Here is a 12930-nt window from a genome sequence, read left to right as displayed (position 1 = left end):
CTCTCTGCGCCTGCCGCGACACCGTAAAGGTGTTCTGCAACACTAGTGGCTGAGCAAACAACATATATATATTCACGTGTGTGCCGGTGAGAAGCGGGGGGAGGAGAATCCCTGCATTATTCTCAACACTACACTACACTATACAGTACTGTGTGTGTGTGTTAGCTTAGCCTCTTATCTGACTTTCTTAACGTTGACTCCCACAAAATAAATTGCTAGATACATGCTTCAAACAAAGATTAGAAAAGTGACTTCATCCAGTTTGACTTTTATTCCTTTTGAGAAAAAGTCTTGTTCACATCATGACATATACATTGCACATGGCATTTTCTGTGTGTTAAAAGGAGCAGAAATTATGAAACAACCAACGGCAGCTTTCACAAACATCTCAAACAACAAACAAGACTTACTTATTTACTTCACAACCCCCAAAATAAATGCTAAAGTTGACATAATATGGAGCTGTACCGTGATACCATTGCTATCACTGCAACAATATTGTTGCATTTTGATTAGTTACATCAATATCGTGATTTGTCATTGATAATTTTAATCCATTATAACACTTATTGCGCAATGGCTGTATCGTGACTCCATTGATATTGTTGGAAAAACATAGTTTTTATATATCATAGATATTGTACACAATTGTGTTCCACTACATCCAAAATATTGCAGTATCTTCGGTCTAGTTGGAAAAGTGACGTTACCATTAGTGTGGTAGGAAAATAATCACATTCTCCTTAAATTCTTAAATATGTACAATGCATCATACATTGTTTTCTTCCAATATATAAATTCATATTACAATCATGATAGAATTTGTGCTTTAGGAAAAATACAAACATTGAAATGTATTGATATTTTTTCACCCAATAAATCAATTGTTATGCAAATCGCTGTATCGTGATACCATTGGTATCATTGTAAAAACATGATAACGTTGTATCGTGAGTTTAACTTTGTTACACGTCGTGACGCACAGTAGCTTACATAGTTTCCTTCCCACATATCAATTATCACACAATTGCTGTATGTGTATGTGTACCCTTTTGTATTGTTAAAAAATATTGTGATATTATATCGCAAGTTTTCATTACTTCCCTAGTCATCATCACGGATTGTAGATGATTTTCTTCCACGATATCAATCATTCTGTATATATCGCGATATCATGTGTATCACGATACAGGAGATGTTTTGTGAAAGCTGGCCAAGTTAAAACAAATGACAGCTTGCTGGTGTGGATTAGATCATCATTATTCATATTTACAAAAACCTCTGTGTGTGTATATCACACACACACACACACACACACACACACACACACACAGAGACACACGCACACAACTAATTAGCATTCCGGACAATCATTTATATCAACTTTTTCTCCTCAGTATCGTTTAGTTTAAAGGCTTGGACAAGTCAACAGGATGTTTGTTTAACAACCAATGAGGCATTAAAAAAAAAAAAAATGTTCAAGTTGTGCAAGAGGCGTCACGACAAGTAAGGTCGACTTGGATACATAGCACTTGTCGAGACACGTTTGTCCACCCAAATTGGTGTTAAAAGGTAAAACAAACAAACAAACAAACAAACATCGCCTTAAATGGCATTCAAATAAAAATCAGCAGAACAAGACGAAAAGGAGGAGGAGTTCTCTCTCCAATTGTCACGCTTGCATATCCAAGTGGTCGTTTTTAGCATAGGACAAAGAGCGTACTTGTATTGAGATCTTAAATGGATATGAAAGATGCTCAAACGCCTTCCATACGTTAAGATGCTTACTGCATAGCCAAATGGCTCACGGGCATAACAGATGTTTAAATATTGACATGGTCCCAGCGGTTTGTTGTGTTAGCATTGATGCTAACACAGAAATCATCACACAACTTAACGAGTTACACTAGGAAAACAGACACTACAAACAGAATTAATATAGTGATACTTGAATAGATCTGTTAGCATTATTATCGTAATGAGATCTAATTAGAATAGATTGTGCGTCCACCTAATATTACAGGCTTTTTCCCGGAAATAAAATTTAAAAGTCCACTCCTAAAATTCCTGTGACTATAACATTATATGTTAACCATATATAATTCGTAGTGTACTTTACGTTTTTAATCACAAAATGGCCGCCCAGGATGCCATTGTGTTCATATCTAGCGGATGTTTGCCGTCATAATGGAAATTGTAAACCAACATGGAAAAAAAAAATATATATATATTAATAACAATAAGAATTAAATTAAATAGTCCAGTTGTATGTACAGTAGCTGATGAAGGTTGTTGAGGCTTTTCTAATTCTAGTACCACCACGTTACAAGACGACTACAGCACTGGCATGGAATGAGGGGGAGATCTATTCGGCAATATTCCGGCTTTAGAGGTAGTATCATAACCGTAACAAAGGTGGGACTGCGTGAAAAGGTAAGGCGGGACAGGGGTGGGAAGACCTGACACTCGCTTTTCACGTCCCATTGTGTTGAAAGCAATAGTCACCGTCCGACAACTGTTTGATATACCTGTCGGAGGTCGTATCAGAGGCGGGATTGTATAAAAAGGCAAGGCCGGATGGGGGTGGGAAGACCAGACATTCACTTCTCATGCCGAACCGTTTTGCGGGGTCTCCGTATGAAACAGGCAAAAGACACTGTGGTATGAGGTCACAAACATGAAGGCATGGACATAAATAGATGGCGTTAAATGGGGTGTGGGGGGGGGGGGGGGGGGGGGGGGGTCGAGGTCAGCGTTCGAGGTCACGCTGGAGCTTCACTGAGGCAACGAGCACAACAACAAAAATGCGTAATAAGTGGTGGAGAGACACAGTGGGTGCAGGACTGAAAACACAAACAGTTTTTATCAGTTCCTGGCTGATGGTTAACGTGTGTGAAACCTTTGAGACGTTTCGCTAGCTGTGAGCTAGCTGCGAAGGGGGCGACATGTCAATAAAGGTGGGAGGAATCGGGCTGAAAGGGGGGGAGGGTGACACAGTGGTCTGAGAGAACAGCAAAACTACACAAAATGGTGGACTCCACAGCTTCAGTTTAGTCTAGTAGTATCATATATAGTCAGTGTGTTTCCACCCTGGTTCAACCAAGAGATCGCTCTCTTCTCTCATTGGTTGGAAGATTGTAAACAGGAAGTGGCTAGCGCAAAAAAAAAAAAAAAAAAAAAAGGGTACATCTTGATCTGTTAATCGACATACGCACTAAATCAAAGACGCTCTGCTAACGCTAACTACCTGTGGTTATGTTACAGTTACGACGTTTTGGGTCACATTGGATTTTTACATGACGAAATAAATCATACCCCTGGGGGTTGAAGAACCATAGTTTGATGAAAATAGATACCAGTGCTAATGCTAAAGCTAAATGCTAAAATGTGTTGGCGAGTGATGCTACAGAGGTATTTTACTGAAGGTTAGATGACAAAGAAGTGTGACAGAGCCGTGAAGACAGTGGCAAGGAGTTCAATCTTTTTGCAACTTTGAAGCATTTCGATTCAAGCGGACAAGGGAAAAAAAGGCAGCAAACTGGACAATCAAGTGAGGGTGCAGAACACCAACGAACAAGGTATGTGTAGACATGCTAACCGCAAATACGCAAAACCTAAGATGCTACGCTAACGCTGAGTACCTATGGTAGCGTCAACGTCATGACTATTATTAAGACTTGCCCAAAAGAACCACCTGGGAGGGAACATTTTTTTTGGATGAAACCTCTAGTGCTAGAGCTAAATGCTAAAGTGTGTCAGCAGTAATAGTTCAGAGGCATTTAATCGAAGGGTAGATGGCACAAAGAAGTGTGGCAGAAAGTGTAAGGGCAGTGGCAGAGGAGCTTGAGATGGCCCACTTTGAGCATTTAAGCATTTAGCGGACACGGAAGGCTATGTTTAGGATCCTTTGGCAGATTTCTACTGCCTGGTTTTGTTCCCATTCCTGTTGGCTTGACAGGATCACCGACAGGACTACTGACCAGATTTTTGGCTGCTTGGTTAGCCTCTTGGGCTAGCCACCGAATGGTTAAGCAAACTAGCGGTAAGCAGACAGCGAAGGCTTTTTTTAGCAGCTTTTTTACTTGCGGTTTGTGTTCCCATTGCTGCTGGCTTTGAAGGACTAATGGCCACCTTTTTGTAAACAAAAAAACGTTGGATTTGTATATCTTGTAACAGCATCTACTGCGATGTTAACATCTCGCGCTAGTTGCTGAATGGTTTGCGCCATCTTTTACGACCAATGGACACAGAAGGCCATCTTTAGCGTTGTTTATTTTGGCAGGATTTCTACTTCTTGTTTGTGTTCCCTTGCCCGTTAGCTTGACAGGACTAATTGACGACATTGTTGCGAACAAAGGACTTTGATTTCGACATCCTGAACATCAATTAGGATATCGGCTCGCGTTGATTAACGAGCCGGCGTGCCAAGTGAAGACGCTGACCACTTGATTAGCTCCTCTGGTCACTTCCCCTTTTAACATATTAGCGTGACCTGAAAAGCTCTGAGAGATGACTTTTTAGTCTGAATAGTGTGGTGTGTAAAATCTCGGCGGCAGTAAAACAAGGCAAGGTGATGAAAGAAAAAAACAAGAGATGCTAACTGAAGCGTAGCTCGGGAGAAGACACACTGTTGGTCCACACTGGGAATCAGGAAAGGAGGCTGGGCAAAAAAAAAAAAAAAAAAAAAAAAAAAGGCCATGTGCAGCGGCGTTCCTATTCGACCATATAGGGGCAAAGTTCTCATTAGTTTAACCACATTTAGGCTAATCCCCTTTTGAGTTCTCATCTTAAAAAGCCACCCACTGACCAGGGGCAAACTGCTACAGTAGCTTGTCATTAAAAACTCAGGCAAAGACAGCGTCAATTAGCATAAATTAGCAATTACAATAGTACAACCTCTACGGTTTGATGGCTAAGTACAGGCGCTCCCCAATGGCTTTTCCCCAGTTTCTCTTGCTTATTCTCGTGTCTCGCAGTGATTCCTTTAGCAGCCTCTGCAGCGTTTGCAGTGTTTCCAGTGTTGATGACATCACAGCACTGAAGGGAGGGAGGCAGCTCAGGAGTCCTCGGTGGTCTTGAGAAGCTCCATTAACGCGCCCACAGCTCCGAAGTAACCCTGAGGGGAACCGCCGAAACGTATGTGTTGGTTCAATGAAGCAGCTTTTTGTGAACAAAATGACGTTCAATTGATGTATGTGAGTCCACGTGTTTATGACGTTAGACAAGAAGCACAGTGAAGGTATAGACCGCTACGTTACCTTCTCAGGTTAGCTAGTTTCGTAAACATATGATGGATATTAGTTTCAACTAGCATTTTGTGAACAAATAATTTGGATCTTCCTTGACCAGCATCGTGCATTCAATCAATTTGTTTGACAAAAAGTGTCACTGAGCTAAGATGTATACTGCTATGTTAGCTTTTCGCACTAGCCAGTTTCATTTCATATTGATATTAGTCTCAACTAGCTTTTAGTGAACAAAGTACGTTGAATGGTGTTCTGCATTTGAGCCCAAGGAGCACTGAGTGATGATGTAGACTGGTCTGTTAGCTTCTCACACTAGCCACTAGCTATTTCCGTTACCATTAGATGCATTTGAGTACAACACAAGGAGCACGAAGTGAAGGTATAGGCCACTGTGTTAGCTTCTCATGCTTATCACTAGCTAGCGCCATTGCATTTAGATTAAAACAAGTATGAATTAATTGAGTCTGACAAGAATTAGCAGTGAGTGAAGATGTAGCTCTGTTAGCTCATTCTCCGTTGCGAGACGATTCATATTTGTCTCAACCAGCTTTTGTGAACAAATTGATTGAAATTGATTTAAATATTGTGTGACCATTGGCGTGCATTTAAGTCCAGCTGTTTATGACGTTTGACAAGAATAAACACCAAGCGAAGACGAAGACTGCTACATTAGCTTCTGGTGCTAGCCGCTAATTAGTTCCATCGCTATGTGACTGACATGAGTCTCAGCGGAGAAATCAAGTAGCTTTTTGTGAACAAAACCACTTTGAATTGGACTCTTCGGTGACTTCTGCTCAGCACTTGATTGTGATGAAAAGGTATCGTGTTTTATGTGTGTGTTCCGTTGAGAGTGTTTTAAGAGTAAGCAATTGTAATTATATTGAAATGGTTAAGCTCAGGTTGTACTTGTGAACAAGATCCCAAGATACTTGAACTCCTCCAATTGGGGCAGGATCTCATCCCCGACCTGGAGAGGGCACGCCATCCTTTTCCGACTCAGGACCGTGGTCTCAGGTTTGGAGGTGCTGATTGTCATCCCAGCTGCTTCACACTCTGCTTCAAACCGCTTAAGTGAGAATTGGAGATCACGGCTTGATGAAGCAAACAGAATCACATCATCTGCAAAAAGCAGAGATGTAATTCTGAGGCCACCAAACCGGAACCCTCTACACCTCGGCTGCACCTAGACATTCTGTCCATAAATGTTATGAACAGAATCGATGACAAAGGGCAGCCTTGGCGGAGTCCAACCCTCACCAGAAACTAGTCCGACTTACTGCCGGCAATGCGTACCAAACTCTGACACCGGTCTTACAGGGACCGAACAGCCCATATCAGGAGGTCTGATAACCCATACTCCCGAAGCATCCCCACAGGACTCCCCGAGGGACACGGGTGAACGCCTTCTCCAAGTCCACCAAACACATGTAGACTGATTGGGCGAACTCCCATGCACCCTCGAGGAACCTGCTGCGGGTGTCGAGCTGGTCCACTGTTCCACGCCCAGGACGAAAACCACACTGCTCTTCCTGAATCTGATGGGAATCTTATCAGGGAGGCTGAGGAGTGTGATCCCCCACATTCACCAGTTCCCTTTCTTAAAAAGTGGGCCCACCACCCCAGTCTGCCAATCCAGCGGCACTGTCTCCGATGTCCACGCGATATTGCAGAGGCATGTCAACCAGGACAGCCCCACAACATCCAGAGCCTTTAGGAACTCCGGCCGACTCTCATCCACGCCCGGGGCCTTGCCACCGAGGAGCTTTTGAACCACCTTGGTGACCTCAACCCCAGAGATAGGAGCGCCACCCTCAGAGAACCCAGACTCTGCTTCCTCGTTCCTCCCAATCACACCCTTCCATGTCTTACTGTCATTGCCCACGTGAGCATTGAAGTCCTCCAGTAGAACGATGGAGTCCCGAGCGGGAGCGCTCTCCAGCACTCCTTCCAAGGACTCCAAAAAGGGTGGGTACTCTGAACTGCTGTTTGGTGCATAGGCACAAACAACAGTCAGGACCCGCCCCCCCCCCCCCCCCCCCCCCCCCGAAGCCGGAGGAAGGCTCCCCTCTTGTGCACCGGCGTAAACCCCAACGTACAGGGGCCGAGCCGGGGGGCAATAAGTATACCCACACCTGCTCGGCGTCTCTCACCGTGGGCAAATCCAGAGTGGAAGAGAGTCCAACCCCTCTCAAGAGGACTGGTACCAGAGCCCAAGCCGTGTGCGGAGGCGAGCCTGACTATATCTAGTCGGAACTTCTCAATCTCACACACCAGCTCGGCTCCTTCCCTGCCAGAGAGCTGACATTCCACGTTCCTAGAGCCAGCTTCTGTAGGATCGGATCGCCAAGGTCCCTGCCTTCGGCCAGCGCCCAGCTCACACCGCACCCGACCCCTATGGGGACCCACCTCCAGGCTTGCTCCAGAGGGGGGCCCCGGTGACGTCTTCCTGAATTGGTTGTCATCATCTGGGTTTTTGGAGCTGTGCTTTGTCTGGTCCCTCATCTAGGACCTGTTTGCCATGGGTGACCCTGCCAGGGGCATAAAGCCCCAGACAACTTAGCTCCTAGGATCATTGGGCCACACAAACTCCTCCACCACGATAAGGTGACACCTCAAGGAGGAGGTTGTACTTATATAATAGTTAATATTGTTAAAATGTGACTTGTTACCTCGTGCTCTAGAAAGAGCGCTCGCAGCTGTCCTTTGGACCAGAAATCCATGGCGTAGGCCAGCAGTTTGGTGGATACCGTGTTGATGCGCAGGAAATTGCCCACAAACACCACACGCTCGATTTTCTGCCAAGTAAAAATGTTCCCTCATTGTCATCAAATTTACAATAAAAGTGTACTATATAACAATAAAGGAGAACAACAACATGTCCATGTGTCATCAATCAACAAAACAGAGGTGAAAATTCCAATGCTACCTCCTCGCCACATGGTGGCGTGAGTGGGGTCACTCATGAGCAGACTTGAGGATTGGGGAGAACAAGGCAGAGCAAAATTAGCCCAAACTCGAAAGAAAATACAAAAAAAAAAGATGATTTTTTTTTTTTTTTAACTACAATATACACTCACCCACCATTTTATTAGTTACACTGGCCAGTACAATCTAACCTCATGAACACAAATGTTTTTTTAAATTGATATTTTACAGTCTAAAATCAATGAAAATAAATAAATCAATAAGTAGATTTAGAATATATAAATACAATCTAAAATGATGAAATAAATAAAATGATGAAAAACAACAATAATACTAATATTAAAAATAATATATATACTCATTTTCATTTTTTAAAATATGTATCGACCCTAATCGGGATAAGAAGTGTTGACAATGGATGGATGGATGTATAATATACAGTATATTATAAAAAGTCAGGTGGGATGGACTCCAGTTCACCTGTGACCCTAATGAGGACGAGCTCTACAGAAAATGAAAAATGTATATTATTTTAAAGATTTATTATAATTATTGTTGGATTTTCCCCCCATTTTATTATTGTTTTTTTGTCGATTTTTAGAAAGACATACAACTATATTTATATATATTTTATTGTATGGTTTAAATTATTTTTCATCATTCATTATATTATCTATATTTTTATTCTACTTTATATAGTTATTTATTCTATTTATTTTTTTATTGTATTCATTTATTTACTTTTTTGTAATACAAGATATGTAATAACTACAAAATGGAATTAAAATAGGTAAATATGCAACAATGATTTTCATATTTTATAAAATATTATAAATAATAAAATGAAAACTAATAATCCTAAAACTCCCCACCCTATTTCTGTGTTGCGCCATCTCTTCTGCTGCGGCTCTGCGTGCCGTGATAGCCCTGTACAATGCTGCTTGATCGCCATTGCCACAAGGCAACACTGTAAAGAAGCTCACCGCACGCAGAAAGTCACAAGCCCCGCGGTTTTCACTTGTTAATCACTCATCAATGTGACTTTTTTCCCGCATTTACCTCATTGACGGCGCACATGCGCGCGATGGAGCCGATGTTATTGGTAATGGTGACCAGCGTGGCTCGCGCCAGGTCTTCCTTGCTGATGGTGTCGCGCTTCTCTTTGCTCATCATGTGACCGAAACTGAAGAACAAAAAGAAGGAAGATCACATTGAACGTGTGTGAACGCTTGTGTTGTTTTTGACACGGTAACAATGTGGCGACGGAGATAAAAATGAGTGTTGTTCTTGGTCAAAACGTTGCTTTATGGCTCAACCTTTGAGCTGAGCTGAATGCAGATTAACAGGCAAAAAGTTTGTCTTGGATTTTTCTTGTTTGCAACTGTTACAGTATACCAGGCCTTAAAATATAAAATAAAATTGTATCTACAAATATCAGATTTACAATTGTAATGTTTTTTTTTACCCTTCTCATAAAAAAGAGCAAATGACACTTGTGCATATTGCTTTATTTCTCCTGAGAACAAGCAAATTCCCATCAGCATGATGTTGCAACAAATTCCACAAAATAATAGAAATAAATATTTTTTTCTTTTCAGATTATGTGAAAATAAGTGCTTCCTCTTGTAAAAATGCCCCTTTTATCAAACCACATTAACATGAGCCTTAATAAATTAACATTTCAAATGTTCAAAAATGTAACCGTCTCCTTTTATGGTTTTATGGATATCTATTGTTGGAATTAATTAAACTGTTGTATATATTGCAGAGTAGGTGCATTTATGTGTATTTTTACCAGCATGTACTATATAAAGATTGCCCAGATCATCTGTAGATGAGGAAAAAAAAAAAAAAAGTTAAAATGTGTCAAAAATATGTCAAATAGTTTATCTCATTAGTAAGATAATAATTATCTTGTTTTTTTTTTTTCATTTTACTGTTTATAATTAAGTTATGAAAACAAATCTTAAATGCCAATATAAAATATTTATTTTACAAAAATATTTTATTGTTTACAATAAATAAATTACCCTGTTATTTCATGAGATTAATTTAAAAAAAAAATACACAAGAAAATGAAAACATTTTACATTTTACTTACTCTAAAAAAAACGGCTAAATTAATGCAACAAATATTACAGGACTCTTGATAATTGATCATAAATACTTGGTGGGTCAGACTAAAAAAACAGAGTGGGCCATCTATAATGTTAATGATGGTGGTTGTAGTTTGAAGTAGTCTGTACTCCATTGAGACCTGTTTCTAATGTGTTGACCTCTTGGGTAAAGGGTGAAAAATGTGACTAACATAACATGTAGCACGCGGTGCCGTCGAGGCATGCTATGGAGTCACATGTTTGCGGAATGATAAACGCTGGCAGGAATGTCTGGATGAAACCTAAAGAAAATACAAAAAATATATAATTTTTTTTAAAAATCCCACTCACATCACTTGGGCTTTGTTTGGAATTCTGTCCTATCCATGATAGAGTGCTCTATCGAGTGAGTTCGCCATTTTGTAAGCGAGTATAGGTTATCCTCGAGCCTATAAGGTAAACCCGCGCATATTTGCGGTTCAGCATTCGCATATTCACCCATTTACATTCAAATCTATTCTTAGTCATTTGCTGAAAAACTCGCTTTTTTGTGTGCTCAGGCCAATGCAACAAAAGTATTACTTCATCGCAATCTTGTGGCATCTTGTTGCCAAGGAAGTCTCTTGAGGTGAGTTGGGGGAGCTTTGAGGGAGCTTAAAAAAAAAAAAAGTGCTTTGCTGCCATCTTGTGGCATCTTGGTGCCAAGGAACTATGTTGAAGTGAATCGAGGAGTTTCGTTTAGCCCAAAGTAATACGTTGCCACCATCTTGTGGCATCTATAGGCCTTTATAAACCTTTTTTAGCTATTACAGCGGTACTCTGACTTAGTGATTTAGCGACCAGTTCAGGGTGTACCCCGCCTCTCGCCCGAAGATAGCTGGGATAGGCTCCATCACGCCCGCGACCCAAGTTAGGATAAGCGGTAGAGAAAATGGATGGATGAGCACGTTACAAAAAAAAAAATTGTGTTTTGTGGGGCGCTGGAACAGATTAATGGGAATTCCATTGATGTCAATGGGGAAGGATGAACTATTTCTGCGTGTTTTCTCAGATGCATTATGGCAAACGCAGCAGTGGTGGCACTCACACACCTGGACGCCACGGCCGAGCCCTGCAGGCCGAAGCGCTCATAGTCGCCGCCGTAGATGTCCTTGACCAGCTTGTCCACGTTGGTGGAGTCGCCCTTGCTCGCCATCTCCAGAGCCTCCTCGAACGTCTCGCAGCCCGTCAGCAGGCAGCAAAGGCCGAGGAATGTACCACCTCCCAGACTGGGGGGGGGCGGGGCAGTTTATAGGAATTAAATATATGTACAACTACAGAAATTAAATGTCATTTATAGTATGCATCCAGCAAACATTTTTTTAAATGTATTTTTAGATATATTTTTTGATGTCATTTATTACACTATATATTACATTTAAAGACATTTTTAAATATACAAAGTGTCCACCAAAATAGAAAAAGAAATGCAGTATGATTTTAAAAAATAAAACGGACTAATAAGGGCGGGGGGATCGTCCAATGTAGCTGACTGTCTGTTACATTGAAGTACGTAAAACATTATCGTAAATGAGAATTTAAAAAAAAAGCTTGAAAATGTTTGAAAGTTTCACATTTGATCCAAACTTGCTTGGTAATGGTGACATTGTCAACGTACAGCACTCATCATAGAGAGCCGTTTACATGGTTCCTAGTTCCAAATCTGTTCAAGGGCAAATGGCTTGACAAAACAAACAAAAAAACAAACAAAAAAAAAACCTTTACTGTTGCAAAAATAGCATCTACACGCCATAAACTTGTGTTTTGTATTCCTCTGAGTTAACACTGCAGCCATGCCGCTCTCTCTCTGCGGAGCGCGCTTTGTGCAACAGACAAGAGATAGAACCATCCGCACATAGCCGCCACCTCAATGGCCCACATTCAACATGGCCGCCACATAGGCACGGGAGGCACGTCTTTTGGAACTGGATCTAGTTATATATTTAATATCTGTGACCTGCTAATACGGCAGTCCAGTTCTCTCTCTGCCTGCATTGCGCCACAGCGCCAGTGAACAACAGCGGCCAATTCTGGAACTAACGGACTTTGTCAACTGCATCTTAAGTGACAAATGGAAACTATTTTTGGACGCACCGTTCAGTCCCGACAGTCCGTTTTAGCCGATATCCATTATATCGGTGTGCGTTTTATCAAAGTTCCACTCTATTTATAAAACATAGAAATCAAACCAATAAAAACATATACAATGCAAACGCAACACTAAAAGGTGATGAAGGGGATTAATTTGGAAATATATTTTTTAAGGCCAGGGAAATACATAAATAGAAATATTAAAATCAATTAAAATAAACTTGACCACACCTCACTTCAGGGATAGCGACAAATGCCAATATGTTTTTTTTAATTTTGTGTCACCCGGGAGTTTTCTAACCATAATTACTGTAATAATTAATACAATTACTTTGATTACATTTGTAAATATGAATGAGAAAATCAATGAGCAATGACAAGTGAGTAATGTGTAAAAACCTCCCTTGCGTCATAAAATTACTTATCTAATCTGTTGCATCATGCAAGGAGGTATTACATAAAAATACCAGTGGCGTACATATTTTAACTACGTTCCCCTTTAGCATGTTTTCTTCCCGACAAAGCGGCTTTAT

At 41.1% G+C, this 12930-nt stretch overlaps 1 protein-coding gene across 7 annotated transcripts in view; it reads right to left on the bottom strand.

The window, feature by feature from the left end:
* The window catches only part of LOC133409496 (pantothenate kinase 1-like), a 30311-nt gene that overhangs the window by 6394 nt on the left and 10987 nt on the right, over positions 1-12930 (bottom strand). For 3 of the 7 annotated variants that reach the window (XM_061689574.1, XM_061689575.1, XM_061689579.1), the window contains 4 exons: positions 11359-11535; positions 9231-9354; positions 7916-8041; positions 262-5116 (listed from right to left, as the gene is read on the bottom strand). In XM_061689574.1, coding sequence (XP_061545558.1) covers positions 5057-5116; positions 7916-8041; positions 9231-9354; positions 11359-11535 — 487 coding nt within the window. In that variant the 3' untranslated portion in view covers positions 262-5056. Of the gene's footprint in view, positions 1-261; positions 5117-7915; positions 8042-9230; positions 9355-11354; positions 11536-12930 lie in introns of those variants that run through there. The other 4 variants (XM_061689572.1, XM_061689573.1, XM_061689577.1 and 1 more) reach the window with 2 other exon arrangements.

Source organism: Phycodurus eques, chromosome 11 (assembly GCF_024500275.1).
Source record: "Phycodurus eques isolate BA_2022a chromosome 11, UOR_Pequ_1.1, whole genome shotgun sequence".
In the NCBI taxonomy this organism is placed as follows: Eukaryota; Metazoa; Chordata; class Actinopteri; order Syngnathiformes; family Syngnathidae; genus Phycodurus; species Phycodurus eques.
The sequence above is the reverse complement of the archived record's forward strand: the minus strand, read 5'-3'. Positions and strand labels throughout refer to the sequence as shown.